The sequence below is a fragment of the Monodelphis domestica genome, chromosome 4 (genome assembly GCF_027887165.1).
Source record: "Monodelphis domestica isolate mMonDom1 chromosome 4, mMonDom1.pri, whole genome shotgun sequence".
Lineage (NCBI taxonomy): Eukaryota > Metazoa > Chordata > Mammalia > Didelphimorphia > Didelphidae > Monodelphis > Monodelphis domestica.
The window spans coordinates 33,199,858-33,221,991 of record NC_077230.1 but is presented as its reverse complement, the minus strand read 5'-3'; the positions used below and the strand labels follow the sequence as shown (position 1 = coordinate 33,221,991).

At 34.3% G+C, this 22,134-nt stretch overlaps 1 protein-coding gene across 5 annotated transcripts in view; it reads right to left on the bottom strand.

The window, feature by feature from the left end:
- The window catches only part of TAB3 (TGF-beta activated kinase 1 (MAP3K7) binding protein 3), an 85,319-nt gene that overhangs the window by 15,013 nt on the left and 48,172 nt on the right, over positions 1–22,134 (bottom strand). For 3 of the 5 annotated variants that reach the window (XM_007493367.3, XM_001367207.5, XM_007493369.3), the window contains 2 exons: positions 10,683–10,776; positions 6,871–6,954 (listed from right to left, as the gene is read on the bottom strand). In XM_007493367.3, the coding sequence (XP_007493429.1) occupies positions 6,871–6,954; positions 10,683–10,776 (178 nt within the window). The remainder of the gene's footprint in view (positions 1–6,870; positions 6,955–10,682; positions 10,777–22,134) is intronic. The other 2 variants (XR_467031.3, XR_467032.3) reach the window with 1 other exon arrangement.

Sequence of the window (22,134 nt, the reverse complement as noted above, 5' to 3'; positions counted from 1 at the left end):
ATCTAATTTGAAATTTCCAATGTGAACTTAAAGGGGACAGATATGGATTATCCTAAATCTGAGTTATTAGCATAGACAATAATTAAACTCATGGAAGCTGGTAATGACAAAGGAGATTGTAGAGAAAGAGGGGCTAAAATAGTTAGAAGGTAAGATACAGATGAACCTGAAAAAGACAGGTAGAAAAATAATCAGGAGCGGTATAATGAAAATTTAGAATACATAGCATCCAGGAAGACATGGTACTGTCAAATGTAACAGAGGTCAGCATTTTTATGTTTCAAATTTTGCAAAGCACTGGATGTGTTAATCTCATTTCATGCCAAGTGTGTGGTTTACATACGATCTTATTTTCTCTTTTCTTCCTAATTTGTGTCTACCAATCTCTCCCTAACCCCTATCTAACTTCTCCTTCCACAATCCTGCTGAAATTGTTTCCTTGAAAAATTGTTTCCTTTTCTTTGACAAAATCTTAGGATTTTTCTGTTCCTCATCTTCTTACATTGTAACCTGTGTGGTATATTACTGACCACCTCCATTCATTACCTCCCCCACTTAAGTTTTAGTTCCCTTAATTACAGTGAATCTTCATTCTCCCCATTCTTTTCCTACTTTCTCCAGGTAATCCATTTCAGGTACTTTTTTGCCTTCCAAAATATGGTCTTTCTTCAGGGCTGGGTTTGTTTGTTTTTTTGGTTGACCACTGTCGTTGGAAGCTCTTTATTTTAAGAGCTTTGATCACGTTTGTGGAGGATTCCAAAACCTTTCATCTACATCTGGGCTTCAATCTTTTATTCCTGTTTACAAAAACCTTTACTTGGGCAGGTGACTCTCAACTCTATATGTCCAAACATCAAACCCTTCTCTATAAAAACTCTTTCTTCTCAGCCTTCCTGCTACTGTTAAAGTCACCATTATCACAGATTTTCAGTCAACAAACCTTGGAGCATTATGATGAACTCTATTCCTTTGATGCATCTCTTGAATTCAGTCCCTATCAAGCTCTGACAGATCTGGTTTGCTGAGAACAAATGAATGACTAAAAAGCCATTTACTATGTGCCAGCCAAGTACTGTGCTAAACACCAGGGATACACAAACAAAAGAAACAACACTCTCTGATAGTATTCATATTCTAATGTGTGATATGGATCCATTGGACACCAAAGGTCAAAAAAGACCTTTGGTCTTATAAGGGATAGTGAGTGAGAATACAAGGAAGGAGAATAACATACTCTTTCCAAGGGAAGCTGACTTGACTGGGGGGAGGGAGATATGGAAGGGGAAGGAGCAGAATGGCAAAGAATTTTCTATTGTAGACAAATAATTCTGAAACTGTTCAAAGCTAATTCAAGGTAGGAAGAATTTTGGCAACAACTTGGAATATAGAAAAAAAAAACTTTAACTCCTCATTCTCAAACTTCTTACCAGAGGTCTTAACAAGTCTAACTGAATAATCTTGAGTTTGTCTTTTCCTTTTTTTCACCTCACTATATAAAATCAAAGGCAGCTAGTGGCACAGTGAATATAGTGCTGAGCCTAGGGTCAGGAAGATCTGAATTCTAATCTGGCTTCAGACACTAGGTATATGACCCTGAGCAACTCAGCTTCTTCATCTATAAGGAGATAATAATAACAGCACACTATCCCAAGGTGGTTGTGAGACTCAAATAAGATAATATTTATCAAGCACTTAGCACAATGCCTAATGACAGGCACTATTTATAAACTTATAAATATAAATGTTAAAAATTTAAGATGCTAATGCTTAAATGCTGCTTAAGATGTAAAATACTCAAAATGAGGAAAAATAAAACAATACTAGAAAATATGCAAATTGGATAACCTACCTCTAAATAATCAAGAACTGATATTATGGAAAACTAAATTTATATGCCTTTATGCTGTTCTAAACCATAATTTTCATTGTCACTACCTTAATGCATTCTTTTAAATAGGTTCAGCCAAATGATACTACTAAATCCAAATTCATGTGTAGCATTTCGTATTAGTTTTTTAATTACACATAGAAACAATGTTTAACAATGGTTTTCTGACATTTTGCAATCCATATTCTCTCCCCTCTTCTCCTTAAGAAAATAATCTGATAAAGGTTATACCAGTGCTGACTATCATGCAATACATATTTCCATATTTCTCATGCCTTGAAAGAAGACATATCACACACAAGAAAAAACTGATGAAGGAAATAAAAGTAAAAAATGTATGCTTTGATTTGCATTTGGATTCCAATAATTCATTCTATAGCAACGGATACCCTTTTCCATCATGACTCCTTAAGGTTATCCTAATCCTTGCATTGTTGATAAAGAGTTTATTCCTTCATAGTTATTAATCAAAAAATATTTGTTATAACGCAATGTGCTGCTCACTTCAAATTGCTTAATTACATAATTTAATAAAAGTCTTTACAGGTTTTTCTTAAATCATCCTTTTTCTGTCATTTCTTATGACTCAATAATATTCTATTACAACCATATACCACAACTTGTTCAGCTATTCCCTGATTGATAGACAACTCCTCAGTTTCTAATTCTTTACCACTAAAAAAAAAGACATGCTGTAAATATCTGTGTACATGTATGTCCTTTCCCCCTTTCTTTGATCTCTTTGAGATATAGACCTAGTAGTGAATCATAGTTTTATGGCCATTTGGGTGTGGTTCCAGCTTGCTCTCCAGAATGGTCACATCAGTTCATAGGTCCACCAAGAGTGTATTAGTGCCCTAATTTGACAAATAATTTAATACAGGAAAAACTATAACATTTGTCTATAGATATTCAGTGTCAACTGGTAATAAAATGATTAACACAAATTATTTTATGCTTTGCTTTTAAATACAAATCAACTTTTTAAAAAATCCTTAAAACCCTTACCTTCTGTCTTACTATCAATTCTAAGAAGTACAGCAAGAAGTAGGCTATCGGGTTAAGTGACTTGCCTAGGGTCACATAGCTAGGGAGTGTCTGAGGCCAAATTAGGACCCAGGTTCTCCCTACTCCAAGTCTGGCACGCTTTCCATTATGCCACACCTAGCTGCCCCTGAAATCAATTCATAAAAATGTTTAAGATCTCTTTTGCAGAATAGAAAGTTTAAAAAGATCATAGAATCAAATATGTGAAAGGGAATCTAAGTGGTTATCTGGATCATTCCCCTGCCTGTCAGCAAGACTACAAGTAAACCATGTCAAATAAATTTTTAAAAATTATTTTTAAAGTCTTCCAAACAAGGAAAAAAGGGTTTCCCTATATCTTCCTATGGTTGAATTTTTCTATTTAACAAAAACATAAAATCACAATTCTTTTTTAACCTGTATTCCTCATATGAAAGTTAACCTAGCTTACTTGGGTGAAAGAAAAAAACTGCATTTTTTTTTCTGAATATAAAATCTTTTTTAGTGGTCTCATAGTCTCTTCACCAATTAAAATGTCAGTTATTCTACCTTCAGAAATGTTAATTTTCTATTCTTGTTAAAACAAAGTAAATATACCTTTGAAAATTCTTAATTTGTAAAAAAAATCCATTTTATTCAGGATATTTTAATTGTAAAGGTAGTAATATGTAACTTTTTTCTATAAACTACCATTAGATAAATTGTCTCCAAAAACAATAGTAATGAATTACTAATCTAAGCATTTTCTAAAAATAAAAATTCCAGGGCATTTCATAATTGCTAGTATCAATATCAATTTTTCCCCCAGAAAAAGAAAATATTATATTATTCCAAATGTTTATAAATCCAAACAAAACAAGCATTTCCAAATATAAGGAAAAAGAAGATATTCTGCAAATGAAATCATAGATCTATATGTTTCACTGACTTTTCTTCTTATCTACATAATAAATTCCATTCACTAGTGTCCCAACCCTTCCCCATCTCAAATAGAATATCATCATGGAGGCCAACATGTTTATATAAATTAAGTCTTTTAGGTTTTATCTTTCTGTTCACTTTCTGGGGGTAATATTCTCCTTTTATTCTTCTATTATTAATTCTATGGCTGTGTATAATGTTCTCTTGGTTATACTCATTTCACTGTTAGTTATTTCATATACTTCTTTCCAGATTTTTAAAAAAATTGGTTTGTTCACTTCTTATGATAGAGTAATATTCTAATCACAATCATCTACCATGACCTGAGTTAGCAATTCCCAAATTGATGGGCACCCCCTTACTCTCCAATTCTTTACCAATGCAAAGGGAGCTGCTATCAATATTTTAGAAACATATGGATTCTTTTCCTCTTTCCGTGATCTTCCTGGAAAACAGACCTAGCAATACTCTAACATATACAAAGTTTTATAACATTTGGGTACAATTCCAAATTGCTCTCCACAAAGGTTGGATCAGTTCACAGGTCCATCAATAGTACATTGGTGTCCCCCATTTTTCTATATCCCCTATTACATTTGTCACTTTGTCTTTTTATCATTTTACTTAGTATGGTGATGTAAGGATTTTGATTTGCATTTCTCTAGTAGTGATTTGGAGCATTTTTTTTTTTAGATATCTATATATGGCTTCAACGTCTTCAACTGAAAATTGGGTATTTCTATCTTTTGCCCATTTGTCAAATGGGGGACAGCTTTTATTCTTATAAATTTAACAAAGTTTACTATATATTTATCTATGAGACCTCTATCTAAGGGGCTATCTATAAAATCCTCCCCAATTTTCTGCTTTTTAATGAACTTAATGGTTTCCTTATATTCAATTTTATTGATCTTACTTTTAATTTTTAGGATTTATAATTTGGTTCTTAGGTGAAGATGTTTAACTTGTTCTTTTTCTAGTTTTTTAAATTGCATTCCTATTTCATTCATCTTTTTCCCCCCGTTTTATTAATGTAAGTACTTGGAGATATAAAATTTTCTTTAGTTACTGCTTTTGCTATATCCCAAAGGTTTTGGTATGCTCTCTTTCTTCCATGAAATTATTTATTATTTCAATAATTTGTTCTTTAACCCACATTTTTTAAGACTGGGTTCTTTAGACTTCAATTAGTTTTTACTTTTTGTTGTCATGGTCCTTTATTATATAAAAATTTTACTGCATTATGGTCTGAAGTTACATTTAATATTTCTGCTTATCTACATTTATAATATTTTTTGTGATGATACCCCAAAGAAGATATATTCTTTTCAGTTCCTATACAATTCTTTCCAGATAACTAGTATACTTCACTTATCTATGAGTCTATTCATCTCCTTGACTTCTTTCCTATTTATCTTTTGGTTAGATTTATCTAATTCTGAGAGAGAGATTAAAGTCTCCCACTATTATTGTTTTATCATCTATTTCCACCTGTAATTCATTTAATTTTTCCTTTAAAAATTTAGATTGCTATAACATTTGGTGCATATAGATTTAAACTGATAATGCTTTGCTGTCTATGGTACCCTTTAACATACTATATAACTTGTTTATCTCTCTTGATTGTAATTATTCTACCTTTAACTTTGTCAGAAATCATGATTGCTATCCTTGCTTTCTTTGTAACAGCTGAGAATAGTGCTTGCTTGTTTTTCTAAGCAGCTTATTTTAAAAAATGATAATCATTAATCAACAAAATCTTCATATATCACTCAACTACTGGCCATACCCATACCCTCCTTTATGCTTCATCAGGATCTTTTTTTTTAACCCATAATTACTTTCTGTCTTAAAATCAATACTGTCATTGGCTCCAAGGCAGAAGAGCCATAAGGGCTAAGCAGGGAAAAATAAGTTTCTTGACCCAGGTCACAGAGCTAGGAAGTACCTGAGGCCAGATTTGAACCTCCCATATCTGGGCCTGACTCCAAACCATTGAACCACCTATATATATGTCCTCTTCCACCAGCATCTTGAATTCAAATTGACTAAAACAGAATCACTATTCTCTCAATTATCGAGGATTTTACTCTCAGATCAGAATAAGCCTTGTCATGTCTCTCTCCTTTATTTCTCTTATGCTTTTCATATAATTTGCCAATTTTTTTTTCAATTTAATCCAATAACATCTTTCCTGGTTAGTTAAATGGCATAGTGAATAGAATAAAGGGTCTAGAGTGAGGAAAACTCACCTTCCTAAGTTCAAATCAAGATCCAAGGCACTAACTAGGTATGTGTCTCTGGACAAGTTACTTAATCCTGTTTGCCTTCGTTTCCTTATCTGCCAAATTGAGCTAGAGAATCAAATAGCAAATCACTCTAGGATCTTTGCCAATAAACCCCTAAATAACACAACAAAGAGTTGGATATGACTGAAAAACAACTGAAAAACCACCACCAAAAAAAACCATCTGTCATGTCTCCTTTTCTTCAATTCATAAAACCACTCATCATCTGTCAGTAAAAGTCTTGCTGTTTTCATGAAAACTTTCATCAGTTCCCTATTGCTTCTGCCTGGCTCTTTCCAACCTGACTCCAATAAAACTTTCCAATTTTAGTTCATATTACTACTCTTTATAACTTCTACAATCCAGGCAAATGACTTTTTTCCAAGAGCAACATTTCATTATCCCACTCTGCACACTTCATGCCCAAATAAACTCCTTTCATCTCAATCTCTCAGAATCCCTATCAGCTTACATGTTTTCCCTAAAAAACTATCTCTGATCTCCACCAGTTATCAGTACTGTCATCTTCCTCAAATTATCCTGTATTTAGATATTTGTAGGTTCCTTAAAAGTCAGGACTGGATTTTTTTTTTAAATAAATGTTTGATGATTGATTTTATCCTCTGTATCCCTACTGACTATAAGGGACTCACACATTGTAAGAGTTTAATAAATTTCTCTTAAATTAAGTCAAAATATGAGTATTCCCAAAATACTTTTATGGTAACCAACCTCTTGATAACTCACCTTTTTTTGATGGCTTCGGTGGCACAACAGGACCAGGTTCTATATTGTCATAAAAATTATTCATAGCTTTTGGATCAAATTTGCCTATTGAGAAAAAAATAAAGCAGCAATTTAGGTTTACTTTCCCATAACTGCAATATTGCCCATCAAGAAAAAAATAAAGCAAGAAGTTAAGACATATTTTCTTGAAATTAGAACAGAAGAAAATATTCTAAAGAAAATAAGAAAATAATTTCCTTAACAGTCTACTGAACTCAACTCTTGCCCTTTTTCATTACAACTTTAGTTGGACACTATCCTCAAAAGAGGAAAATAACACAATAAAAAAAATCCATTCCCAATGATTTCTCATTAAATTATCTAAAATAACAGTTCTAAAACTTTTATATTATTATTCTTAGGTAGATATAAACAAACTTGTTGGGTAACAAAAGAAGAGAAATAGCAACTAGCCCATACAGTGAGAACAATTTCCTTTCTTAATAGATACTTAAGAAAAAGTAAAATGAAATAGTCAGAAGGAAGATATATGTCCATGTATAAGATTCCTAATAAGCTTATATACTTTATTACATGTAATGGTCTATAAAAACTCATAGGATTTCAAAATAGTATAAGCTTGAAGTTCTTAAATGTATTATACATAGAGTCTATCAATTAATTCAACCAATGCACAGATGGAACACAGAAACAACTGCAGAATAAATGATGGATCAATCTCTTGAAGAAAAATCTCAATACCAGTATCTACAAGAATTCCTATACCTGTTAAAATTATTTCACTGACAGTATAACTTTAAATGTTCACTATCACTATTCCATGTCAAGTTTTTTATTTATGTAAATTATTTCTATGTTCTACTCTATTTAAAGAAATTTAGTAATGTTTGTGATCCACAAACACAGATCTAACAACATAACCCAATTCTCTTACTTTCCTAGACTGACTTTTATAGATATAATACTCTTTTGTTCATATTCTAAATTCTTTCCTTCAACAAAGCACTTATTCTTGGACTTTTTTGTTACTGTTAGAGATTTTCAGTAAACCACTGAATCTTAAAAGCAAGAAGGGACCATAAAGATGGTCAATTCTAATTTTTCCCAAGAAGAGAAAATTTCTTTTTATAGCATTAAAGTTACACACTGAAATCTTATTATATAGAATCATATATTAGTATTATCATATTACATGTTATATCATATATATCATATCTATGTTATCATATAGAATTTAAAAAACCCTTAAACCCTGCCTATGAGGAATTTAAATACTAAAGTACTAAGTTAAGTACTTAGGACTTCTAAATACCAAAATATCCCATTATAGAGGATCCAAAGAAGGTACGTAAGGGACAGAATATTACTACAATCCTGATGCCATTCTTGTGTTCTACCACAAATATCTATGTGCATCAATTTACACTGTAAGATGATCTAAAAGTAATTTCTTAAGACTGCTCATGATGGTATTTAAAAATGATGAATAAATCTGTCCTAAGTTAAGGTACTCTTCTTGCTAGAATTTTTAGAAATAAGTTATGTTAAAGTATAATCAGCATGATTATCATATTTGAAGATTATATAAATTTGGGAAGGATAACCTATATGTTGAATCATCAAATGGGGGCTAAAAAGATCTTAATAGTTTGAAATTAGACCAAATCAAAGATAAATTCAACAAGGGACAAAAGTGTTTCTATTGAAAACTGAACTACACAAGTACAGAACAGTGGAGACAAAAGCTCCTCATATTTATATATACTGTAAGGTGTGCAAGGTGCTGTCCTTGAAATTACCCAATGAGATAGTTAGTATAAATATTATCATCTTTGTTTTTCAAATGGTGAAAACAGCTCTGAAAGGTTGAGTGACTTGCCCAAGTTCACACATATTTAGGTGTTTGAGGCAGAATTCATACCCAGTTCTCAACTTCAAGTCCAGCATTCTTTCTACTATAACAGATTGCCTCTGATATATGCTTTCCTTATATGTAAAAAAGACCTGGAGGTTTTCGTGGACTAAGTATGTATCAAATGTAACATGGCAGCTAAAAATCCTAATGTGATCAGATACAACATTAAAGGAAGCATAATTCCTGAAACCAAGGAGGTGACATTCCGCCTTGATAAGAAGTCTCAAATGTTACATCAACTCCAGGAGTCCCATTTTAAGAAGGACTTAGAGAAGTGTGAAGCTCATCCAAAGGAGAATGACTACGATGATAAGGGACTAAAAACTATGCTACATCTTGATCTTGTCAAGGGATTAGTAATATACAGTTTATATAACAGAAGACTTAGAAAGAAAATGAGAACTGTCTTCAAATATCCATAGGCTTATCTTGTGGAAGTTGAATTAAGACTAGTTTTGCTTGATCTCAGAAGGTGAAGCTAGAAGGAATGGATGGAAAATTGCAGAGGCAGACTTTAGACTTCTTCAAGCAAGAAAAAACTTTGTTAAAAAAACAGAGCTGTCCAAAGGGAGAATGGAATGCCCCAGGAGTCAATGAATCTCCTACTACTGGAAATCTTAAAGCACAGACTGGATAAATGCTAATTCGGGATATCATAGAGGGAATACTATTCAGATATGGATTGGATTTGATGACCTTTTAGGTCTCTTTCATCATAGAGATTCTAAGATTAAAAATTACATGATTTTGTAACTATAATTTTTATGCATTAAATGCTTTATATGTGCTACTTCAGTTACTTAAGTCAAAGCTGGTAGTAGCTCTCCTGTGAAAGAAGTCTGTAGTAAAGACTAACCAGATAGTTCAGATAGTTTTATTCTTTTAGTCATATAAATCTTCCCCCTTAACGTTCATACACACACAAAAAAACTGGTGTCATTTTCTACATAAAATCTTGCATCTATCACTCACAAAACTTCTAGAGATTCTCTTAATGCTTCAGATTAGTGGGTCTTACCTCTCTACCTGACCCTACGTTGTTTCTTTGGGCATATCTGATTAGGGTTTTCAATTTCCACCACCAGATTTGCTTCTACCTGTATTGTGGCCTCACTCCAATTTGGGATTCTTTTCGAAAGTTATGTTTGATTTTTGTCTAGAAGCCATGGAAAGTTTAAACTACACGCTTAAAAATTATGCTCTATAATAACATTTTTAAAATGGTACCATTGCAAGCTTGAGTTTAATGCAAAAAATGATACAAAGAACTAAACATGAATATTATAAATTCTTAGATCTATATTTTTGCAATGATATTTAAAGAAAATCACATTTATTCAGAAGTTGAATTTCTATGAAATGCATACTAAACATAAGACAACTTAATAAGACTATTAATTTGTAAGAACTATACTGGATTTGAAGTTGCAGAACCTACATCCAAATCCTGGCTCTACTAATTACTAGTAATGTAATATAGGACAAATTCAAAGATCAAAGAACTTGAGTTGGAAGGGTCCTTGGTGACCACCTAAAACAACTTGATTCATCTCTATTCTCAGTTTCCTCATCTATAAGTTGAGGGAGTGGATTGGAAGATAGCTAAAATCCCTCCTAACATTAAGTTTTATAATTCTGTAATAACTAAAGAATCTATTTTTAATTCAGAATTCAAAGGTAAGAATTTCAGAATGAAAACATTATTGAGGCATTAATAATTGCTAGGGAAAAATTTAGTCAGTGGCCTTAAAAAGAAATTGAGTTATTTATCAGAAATGTATAGCCTTATGCTCAACAAGTTTTTCTCTTTATAAATCTCTAATCAACATTATATTATCTAAACATCTTAAAATATCACACTATAACTTATGTTTTAACCAAATAATTAAGTCTATACCTCTAGATTGAAGGAGGTCAACTTCTTTCAGTGTACAGTCAACATTTATCTGGAGTTGTCTGTTCATGCTTCTCAATCGTGTCATTTCCTCAGGCTAGTAAGAAAGGACCCAAAATAGCAATTGTAGGAAAGTAATTATCAAGCCTAACATTTAAATTTGTGCTTTATGTTAAACAATTTCTAATTGGGAATTATTCAGGGTATTGCCTCTGTCTCTAAAGAGGGAGTGTCAAGGAAATATTAAAAAAAAAAGGTGGTCAAATAAATTTGGATAGTATAAAATGACCACAAATAAAAGTTAATATAGGAACCAATGTGTGTGTAAATTTACAATGCTTCTGAATTAATTATGAAACTTATTAAAAACAGTTCATTAAATTTACTTATACACTGTATGTGAACAGAATTTGTAAAACTTTCATTGTTTTAATCACATAAAAAAGATCGCAATATCTTTGAAATGTCTTATTTTTATGATTTTATATTAAAACAAAACATAATCATTTAAGTAAAGCTTACAATGCTGACAGATAACATTAATGATTTTAGATTTGTAGAGGATGGTGTCATTATAAGAAGATTCATTACCTTTTTAGCCTAGATAAAATAAATATGCACAGCCATGAAACAATTTCAGAATCACATAGCCTTTTCTCTCTAGCTACATTTTATCTACAACCTTTGCTTCTTATTCTTCTTTCTGATGTTCTCCTCTCCTAAGCCCCAACTGTATTTCTCAAACCTTCCTGTAGGATATATTTGTTACAATCAAATGTTATTACTCTGGTTAAGTGGTAAGAATTCAGGGATTTTGATTTAGTTTTTTTATTTCTCTGATATATTACATTGTATGCAGTGGAAAATATTAAGAGTTTAAAATCTAAAAGGCATGAATTTTAAAGCTCTTGCCCACTGTCCACTTTTCAAAGTAATGTCAGAGATTAGTTAAATAACCCAATTCTGATAAGAATTTTGGCAGCGTAACATAACAAATTTAAATTCTAAACAAATTTACTTTCATTAAAATCAGAAAGAAGGGGAGCAGCTAGGTGGATGGAGAGCCAGGCCTAAAGACAGGAAATTCTGGGTTCAAATCTGGCCCCAGACTCTCGCAAGCTGTGTGACCTGAGAAAGTTACCACTTAATGCCTGGCCCACACCAATCTACCCCATTGAAAGCAATACACAGTATTGAATCTAAGATGGGGGGGGGGGGGGGGAGGGGGAAGGAAGGAAGATTTAACAAATTTTTGGCCAAAACTCTCAAGGGCAATTATGGGGAGGAAATATAAATACAGAAGATATGACACTACCAGAATCAAAATATACTTACAAACATCCATATATACATATACATTCTCTCTCTCTCTCTCTCTCTCTCTCTCTCTCTCTCTCTCTCTCTCTCTCTCTCTCTCTCTCTCTCTCTCTCTCTCTCTCTCAAAATGAAAGCTTTTGATTAGTTAGAATAAGAAGAGAAACTATCAACTGGGGGGGGGGGGGGGTGCACCTTATTTCTAATAAAAGACTGACATTCAAAATATATAGGGAAATGTCATTTCCCCAAAAATAAAAGGAGTTGGGGAATGACTGAATAAATTTTGGTACATGATGTAGTGAACTATTATTGTTTCAGGAGGAAATAAAGAATATTAGTAATATAGAGATATGTAGGAAGAAACTGCATAAACTGAAATAGAATGAAGTAAACAAAAGCAAGAGAACAATATATATAAATGAAACAACATCAATGAAAAGAACACTAAAATAAAACTGAATACTGAGTGACTATAATGACTAATCTTGGCTTTAGAGAGACTTGAAGAAGTACCTCCCTTCTTATGGCAATTGGAGGACTAACGATGAAGAATATTGATAAAGTGGTTTGCTTAACTACTTTTTCTTGTTACAAGTGAGTGGTGGTGAGTAGTATAATTATTTGGCGGTGGGTGAAATAACTGGAGAGGAAGGGTATAAAAAATATATCGATAACTTTTTAAAAAGAAAGCTTGGACAGAGACTCTAATAAGAAAAGTCATCCTAAAGTCACTTAAGATAAAACTGGATAGAGGCCAAAAAAAAATAATAAAAAGGAAAAAAAATCTAAAAATTTTTATAACAAAAAATCATTAAAAACCATGAAACCATTTCATTCTGACTCTAAGACTATCGCTATAAATGTGCTAATGGTTTCTTTTTCGAGCACAAATAAACAAGAGGTCTATGTCAAAAGCAAAACAATTTTGAGAACAATAATCCCCCAAAAACATGAAAAAGGAGAAGTTACAAAATGAGTAGAAAAAAGTCTTTGATCTAATTACTGACCAAAAAAAGGCCAATCATTAAAGTACTCTTAGCCACTGATCAAATTGTTCATTTGCCCATCTTATCAAAATGCTAATGAGAATAATCTTCATATACATTATGAGAGGAAAAGTGGATGTTTTCTCAAGCAATCTCCCACAGAAATCCACTGCTTTTGAATCATACAGAGAACAAAGACAGAACAGGCAATATCTCAATATGCTTATGGTTTGTTGTCTACAAAAAAAAAAAAAAGAGCATTCGATTCAGTACCAGAAAACTGCTTTTTTAACTTGTTATACTCCAACAAGTTGTCTTCTATGCACACATAAATTACCATACAATACTCCTTGAAAGACATAATAGTAATCTCTTTATTAAAGGCCCACTTATCATGAAATGAGGAACAAAACAGGAAATTATATGCCTGCCTAAGGTGGTCATCGCTGACATGGAAGAGGTCCAGGGTTGGGTTTAAATTGAAGAGGGATTCTCTAAATATAGGTGAGGTTCTTCAGATGCTCATTTGTTGATTATTTTATTGAGCCCTAGAACATAGTGGCACACCCTAAATAAGGTCCATAATCATCAGAGATTTTTGTCTAAGTACACAGGAAAAAAACAAGTGGATCAAGAAGAATCCTATTATGCAGACTGAGATATGCAGTCAAAAGGACATCATTAAACTTATCAATTAGTATACATATCTGGGACAGACTACAAGCAGAGTGCAAAATTGAACATGGAAAGAAACACAGACTGGTTTCCCTTTGGGATATTATCAAGTTCTTTTAATATTCCTAAGCTTCTACCAATAACAAAGGCCCATCTTTTTAATATTTGTATGGATATATCATGAAATACCATAGTTTATGATGGAAGTAAAATTGAGGATCAAACAAAGGATAATAAAGAGGTGAATTATGGGCATGAGCAAGCCATAACATATTACAACTGGGAACTATGAAGAGGTGGTTTGAAGGATGATAAATATATGACCACAAAAGAGATCATTTGGTTACATGAAGAGCAAGGAACAATCAATGGTCCGCTCCACTGGTAGTTATGCACTGCCAGGAAAACTCAAAAAAAGGTTCTAGTATGTCATATAGTCCTTACAAGGTAAACTTATGAGAGGGCAGGGCAGAAATTATGCAGGATGAGCAAGCATTTTTGTTCGAGGTCAGCACTGCTGCCCAAAATATCCATGTTGCTAAGATCATAGATTCACTAGAGCAGAAGAATAAGATGCACCAGTCTGAAAATAAGTACTAACCAGTCAAATAGAGCAAAAAAGCCTATGTAATATTTTTATTTGAGAATATAATACAGAATTTTTCTAAGAAAATAAAATCCATTTAGAATTTATTCAAAGATTATCCTCTCCCTTTCCTACCTCTATGGGCATACTATCATGGAAGCAACATCTAAAATAAAAAAAAATATACCTATTAGATCACATTAAGATACTTTAAATCAAGTATTATTAATTTATAACTTATTAAGTGATGAGCAACTATTTGGGGAACCCAAATGCAATTCACCTATAGGAGGACTGATGCTATAGTCTTTACAAGAACACATCAGATGAACCCCTTGTTTTAAGCAGAACATAGGAACCCAAGAGAAAGCTAGGTGGCACAGGGCATAGAGCTTTGGGCTTGGAATAAGGAAGCTTCATCTTCAGGAGTTCAAATCCAGCCTCAAGACACTTACTAGCTGTGTGACCCTGGGAAAAGTCACTTAACCCTGTTTGCCTCAGTGCCTCATCTATAAAATGATCTGGAAAAGGAAATGGAAAACAACTCCAGTAACTGTGCCAAGAAAGTCACAAAGAGTTGGACATGAATGAAACAATTAAACAAGAACATGGGAAGAATAATTAATTTGCATTGCCATTTATCAAAAGTAGTCTTTTGGGGACAAGGAGATGAAAGGAATCGAAACTTGCTAAAAATAACTCACTGAAGAAAATTGGGAGTTTATAATAATTCTGTGTATGAATAAGAAGATGAAATTTACCTAGTACTTTAAGGTTTATAAATTACATAAATTAATAATAATCTTAATAGGCAAGAACATTTAAAAAATTTTATTGATGTATTTTTAAATCATGTTTATATAGAAATATATACCTTCTCTCTCCCCAACTTAACAATTCTTTGCAATAGAAAATAAAAAAGAGGAGTGGAACAGTTTGATAAAACCAACCAATATATTAATCATATCTGACAGTAGGTGCAGTATGACAACCAGTTTTCCACCTTGCAAAAAGAGGAGAGAGATATGTTTTTCAACTCTTCTCTGGGGAAAGCTTGGTTTTTTGTAAATATGTAGCTCTCAATTTTGTTTTGTTTTTCTTTTCATTACACTGTTGATGTCATGATATTTGTTTGATTTCCTGATTATGCTTCATTTTGCATCAGTTCATAAAATTCTTCCAATGTTTGTTTTTAACAAAAAATAATACTACATTATATTTACGTGGTATATCACACACACACACACACACACACACACACACACACACACACATTTGCCCTTTCCCTATCTGTGAACATCTACTTTGCTTTGGATAAACAAGAGTACTGCTAAGACTGTACACACTTTCCAGAATGGTTGAGAATCAATTCACAGCCTCACCAATAGTTTGTTAGTATGGAGCATTTACTTTTGGAAATTCAGGAAGAAAGGGTTTAAGTTAATTCCAACAATGAGATAAGACCCTTAAAATAATACAAAAAACATCCTAAAAGTTATTAATTACTTAACCAAGAGTGCTCAAGGGGAGACTCAAGAAAGAAATATTACACAAACAAAGGCATCAATCAGTACTACCAAAATTACTAAATTGTTTGTTCCCTTGAAGCAATAAGACTCTTAAGAGAGAACCAGGTTAAGGATTGGACCTGTGATTTCATTGGTATACAGAACACCCCTGAGGAAACTCCAAAACCACTGTAGTAAAATTACTTAAGAATAAAATTTCTTGTCAATGAAATTTCTAGATGTGGGGAAAACTGATGAGAATTCTGCTTAAGGGATGCCTATTAATATAGAAGGTGGTCTAGATCAAAAGGTGTCAAACTCAAGCATGAAAATCTCCAGCAAGGCCCAAACCAGACAAAACTATGACTGGGAACCATTAAAAAATAAATAAAAATGCAATGCATGTTAGCAATTGCAATGCAATGATATAATGTTAATTTGTAGCTTTCAAAGATAATAAATTAGGATTCAATTCTATTTGAGTTTGGCATCACTGGACTAGATGACCTCTGGGGTTCCTTTTTAACTGAGACTATGATTCCATCATAATTTGGAGACTAGTTTTTCAAAGAATTTCCCTACTTTATGCTCTGCAACAGATCATACAAGTCAGTGATGGCAAATCTATGGCATGGGTGCCAAAAAAGGCACACAGAGCACTCTCTTGTGGGTACATGACTGCCTTCTTACCCTCCCCCCATCTAGAGACTTTGAAGGAGCTACTCCCTTCAGCTCTCCCTTTCCACCAAGCCTGATGACATTTTTTTTTCCACATCCCCCCATCCCTCTGCCCAGGAGCCCGATGGGAGAGCTCATAGGCTGCAGAGCTGGGGGGGAAGCAGAGCACTTGGGCCACTCCTGTGCCCCTCTCTACACTCACTGAGGACATTCCTTATTTCACACACCCCTCTGCCCAGAATGGGAGCATTTTCCCTCCTCTGTGTGGGGTGGGGGAAAGGGGACAGGATAAGCCTGGCAATCCATGTGAAAGAGGGGCACGGCACAGGGTCTCTGGGTGAGGGTGGACACAGCACTTGGTCTGGAGGATGGGGTAGAGGCAGGGCCTGGCACTCTGTCACTAAAAGGTTCCCCATCACTGATATAAGCTATAGTCATTTTTATGGTGATTGATCTGCTCATTTATATATATATATATATATATATATATATACACACACACACACATATATATATGTATATGTATAAAGCATATGTATGTATATGTATAAATATGTATATAAATATGTATAAAGCAAAAGGGAAAATTTCCCCTGAAATCACTACTTCATATAATCAACATTTACTAGTAGTGGTAGTCTCTTGGTGACCGAGAATGACTCTTGTCTTTGTGCAGTTTCATCTATGGTGTACCCTCATGTGGCTTTGGAGTCCAAAGGCTGAGGTCCAGAGTTTGTGGCACATGGGGCATGGGATGCCAGTTGTTATGGGAGGTGCGGTTGTGGCCTGGTGTCGGCTTTCACGCGCAGCTACACGTATATAAAGCATTATCCCAGGTACAGAGGAAGAGAGAGATCTACATGTGACTCAGGATCTGTCTAAAGAGTTTGTTATACATTAAAATAATCACTGAATATGAAAATTTGTATTGTATGTGAGATCTGAAGAGGAAGATTTTTATCTCTAGGAGACATCAGGGGAGGATTTATGAAACAACTACTATTTGAGATGGATTTTAAATTTGGGTAGAAAGTAAAGAAGAAAAGAGGAAGCAGCTAGGTGGACCAGTAGATTGAGAGCCAAGCCTTGAGATGGGAGGTGCTAGTTTCAAATATGACCTGAGAGACTTCCTAGCTATGTGACCCTGGGCTAGTTAAACTCTATTGCCAATCCCTTACCATTCTTCTGCCTTAGAACTGGCACTAAGTATTGTTTCTAAAGACAGAAAATAAGGGAAAGAGAACATTTCAAGCATAGGTAACAGCAAGAGGAAAGCAATTTGGCTGGTGTGCTAAATGGATGAATAGAATAATAGTAAGAGAAGTTGAAGGCTTGGAATAGTAAAAGAAGTTGTATATTATCATCTATTTTTCACAAGTCTGCCATGGCCAGAAAATTTATCATTTATTAGTGAAATGCCCCAAGGTTTTCCTCATAGATTTGAATTCCACTAATTTGGAACATGTTAATTTGAAACAGAGCTAAAATTACCTCAACAGAATCCTATGAAAATAAGATTGTATAAATCAATAGCTTCACCCACCTCTTATTCTCCCTACAAGACAACATCAAACTAACTTTTCATGAACAGGGTACAAGATTTATCACACTTGATTTAAAATCCCTTTTGTTGCTTCCCTATTGTTTAAAAAAAAACAGTCCAAATACCTCAGGATAGTATTCAATGTTCTTCACATAACAATTCTACCATCCAACTCACTTTCTAGCAGGAATTCCCAGTATTGCTGAACAGAAACCATAAAATTTGAAATGATTTTTGTTCTCTATGTACTAATATCAAAGATCTGCTAAAACTGGTCCTTTATCCCTCTTGGAATGTCCTTCCTTATGTTTTCTCCACCTATAAATTTTACCCAACTTTCTAAGTGGATAAGTCCACCTTTCCTCCACAAATAAACTTTCCTCCCAAAGTCCATTTATCTCCAGCTCCTAATTTCTAGGGTGTTTTAAACAAATAAACAACTCATAATTAACCACAAACTCTTTTGTATTAAGTAACAATTTCAAACACATATTGCTTGCTTGCTACAAAAAAACAAAACAAAACTCAGAAAAGACAGGAATTGTTTATAACTTACTCAATTAATATCCTAAGTAGCTAGTATATATGTAATCTAAAAGCTGAGGAGAAAGGAAGAGATCCTACTCTCAAGTAGCTTATGAGAATTAATTTTTTCCCCTTCGAGCCCATGGAAAAACTATATATAGTAACAGAAACTGAGTAAATGAGAAAAAGGATGAAGAGGAATTGTTTATATAAGAAACAGATGATAAGCAACTGAGAGCTCACTAACAAGTTAAAAATAATAATTACAAAAGCAACTGCTTAACTACAGGGGGGAAGGGGATACGACTAGGAGAGACTCTAAATGAACACTCTAATGCAAATACCAACAACATGGAAATGGGTTTGAACCAAGAACACATGTGATACCCAGTGGAATCGTGCCTTGGCTATGGGAGAGGTGGTGGGAAGGGGAGGGGGGGGAGGAAAAGAAAATGATCTTTGTTTCCAATGAATAATGTTTGGAAATGACCAAATAAAATAATGTTTAAAGTGAAAAAAAAATAATAATAATTACAATCAACCAGTGAAATAATAATAATAATAATAATTACAATCAACCAATAAGCATTTATTACCTACAATGTGCCAAGCACTGTTTTTAGCACTAGAAAAGTATAACAGAAATGGAAACAATACCTACTCTTAAGAAGCCCACATTCTAAGAGGTGAGACAACTAATATATACATTAAGGATTCAGAGAATAAATATAAAGATAACAAATACAAAGACGTTTGAGAGGGAGGTCACTAGTAGTTGGGAACAGGAAAGGCTTCATGTTCATCTGACCATAATGTGAAGAGAGGAATTCTATTAGGCAGAAGAAGGGAGAGTGTTCCAAGTATGATGGGGTGGCCAACACAATGGCACAGAGACAAGGGATTGGCCTTCATATGTGAGGAATGGAGAAAAAGTCTGTTTAGCTCAACTACCAAATATGGTAGAGGAAGTAATTGCTTAAGGAGGCTGGAAAGATGGGTTTGAGTCACGTTATAAAATGCTTTAAAAACCAAAAAGTACTTTATTTTTTATATTGGAAACAAAAGAGATACTCTGGAGTTTCCTAAGTAAGGAAATAGCATGGTCAGACCTCTGCTTAGTAAAAATTATTTTGGCAGCAGAGTGGAGCACAAGACTGGAGGAGGATTAGATTTGATATAGAAAGATTAATTAGGAGGCCACTGAAATAATCCCGGTGAGAGGTACTGAGGACCCGAACTAAGATGGTAGCTATGAGTCCTGTAAAGGAGCCTGATGCAAGATAAAAGATGATGATAAAAATGTCAAGATTTGGCAACTGATTAGATAAAACTGGGATGAAGGGCAAAAAAGAGTCTAAATTAATGCTGAGGTTACAAACTTGAGTGACAGGAAAAAGTGGTGCTGCTTTAAATAGAAAGAGGGAAGTTTGAAAGAGGAGTAGGTTTGGGAGAAAAGTTAGAGAGTTCTGTTTTAGCTATCATACTGAGTATCTAATCTGAATTGTCCAATAGGCAAATGGTGATGTTAGAATGACATTGAGGATTGGATTATTAATAGGATTGGATATCTAAATCTGGGAGTCATAGGCACAGAGATAATAACTAAAGCTGTAAAAAATAGACTCGAATACAGGACTACAATCCCCACAAGCCTTTGCTCCACTTCCCCAAAATGCTTTGTAATCTCACGCAATTCTGAGGTGAGCCGAGATCAAGGAAGCATTTAAGCTGGTGGCAAAGGTTTTTGGGGCTCTTTTTGGACTTCCTTTTTGGAGCAGACGTGGCTCTTTCCATAATGTAGGTGAGGTCTTGTCTAGGCCTCTGGCCTAGGCACGTTTTCCTTATCCTGTATTTTCTTTAATCCTTAATAAACCTCTAAAAAATATAATACTCCTTGCAGAGAGAAACTAATTTCTACCTGCCATAGTCTCCCCTAAATTTTAATCTTTACTGTTTTTGGTGACCACTAGATTGGATGAGAACTTCTCAAATTTTTTAGCCTAGATAATGATTTTTTTAAGCCACATCTGTCCAAGATACTTTTTAGAAAACTATCTTGATCAGCTCCTGCCTATGGCCCTCTCCTGCTCCTGCTTCTGCAGCCTCTCACCTGGTGCCCAAGCTCCCGGCCCTGCTTGTCTTTTTTTTACCCTCGCAAAACTGTTGATCAACTCCTGCCTGCCTGCCGCCGCCATCGGACAGCCGCTTCTCCTGGCCCCACCCCAGCTGCCCGCTCCGCTGCCCTGCTTGTCTGCTGCCCTGCTTGTCTGCTGCCCTGCTTGTCTGCTGCCCTGCTTGTCTGCTGCCCTGCTTGTCTGCTGCCCTGCTTGTCTGCGCTCCGGCTCTGGCCCCAGCAGACTTTCTCTCGATCACCTGGCCCACCTGATTCAACCAAGATTGTAATCACCTGATGACCTGCCTGCCCAACAAACCCAGATCCTTGGCAGGTAACAAAAGGGGGAGGGGGGTGTATTTATTGGCTCCACATGGACTGGGGCAGGAGGAGGTATCAGAGTAGGGGAGAGAGAAAAAGGGAGAGGAGAAACAGATTTTTTCAAACAGAAACTTAATAGCAATGGGCTGGTTAAAAGGATACCTTTTGACTCTTCTAGTAATTTCATTGACTTCACCTGCCTGTCAGGGAGCAGACTCAGCCCAAAGATTCAACTTTGGAGGGGCAAATGGGTGGCTCAATGGACTGAGAGCCAGACATAAAGACATGCAGTCCTGGGTTAAAATCTGGCCTCAGATACTCCCGAGCTGTGGGGCCCCGAGCAGATTGCTCAGACCCCATTGCTTAGCCCTTACCACTCTGCCTTCCGACAATAGGCATTTAAATAGATAATTAATAATTTTTTAAAAACCTACCCAAGGAACTTTGAAGACACTAAAGGCTATATTCTAAGGCATTTCAGACTCCAATGGTTTATAAAAAATCTCTGTATTTCTATTGCATTTCCTGATTGTTCTGTTTAAGATATAACTGTGATTTTAAGTTCATATGTTACTGGATTGAATATTATCCTGTTACATTGAAGGTTGATTATTCAATTGATTATTATTATTTTGAATGTACTGAGTTTTGAAATTCTGTTGTTTTTCCCCTGTAACTGTTCTGAACAAATATTATTGTAATTAAGCCCATATTTAAAAAAAAAACAGCCGTTATATTTTGACTTTGTAAATTATCACATAGATGGACTTCAGAACTGGTTACAATTGCTAGAACAACCTTTGGAAAATTTAATATGCTAAATATCTCAAATGATTTTAAGGGTTTTTAAAATATGATTTTGGAATTCTTTTTTTTAACAATCTCTGGTTATTTTTGCCTGCCCCTACCACGAGGTAAGACCCATTCTAGTAGCTGAAGTGAAATACATTTTATAACCCCCAACCTTCCCGCATTTCTAAATATGTGAATGGAAGTTGGGGCAGTTAATCTCAGGACATTTAGCCTCCAAGAAAAAGGAGCATCCCTTTATTTATACTCTTCAGCTCACTATTTTACTTGCACCAGAATGATATATAGATTTCTTGATTATGTTCTTAACCCAAGATGAGTTTTACTTTGTTTGAAAATATGTTTATTTCCAAGGTTGAAAGATTTGCTATGATTGTAAAAATTGTGACAAAT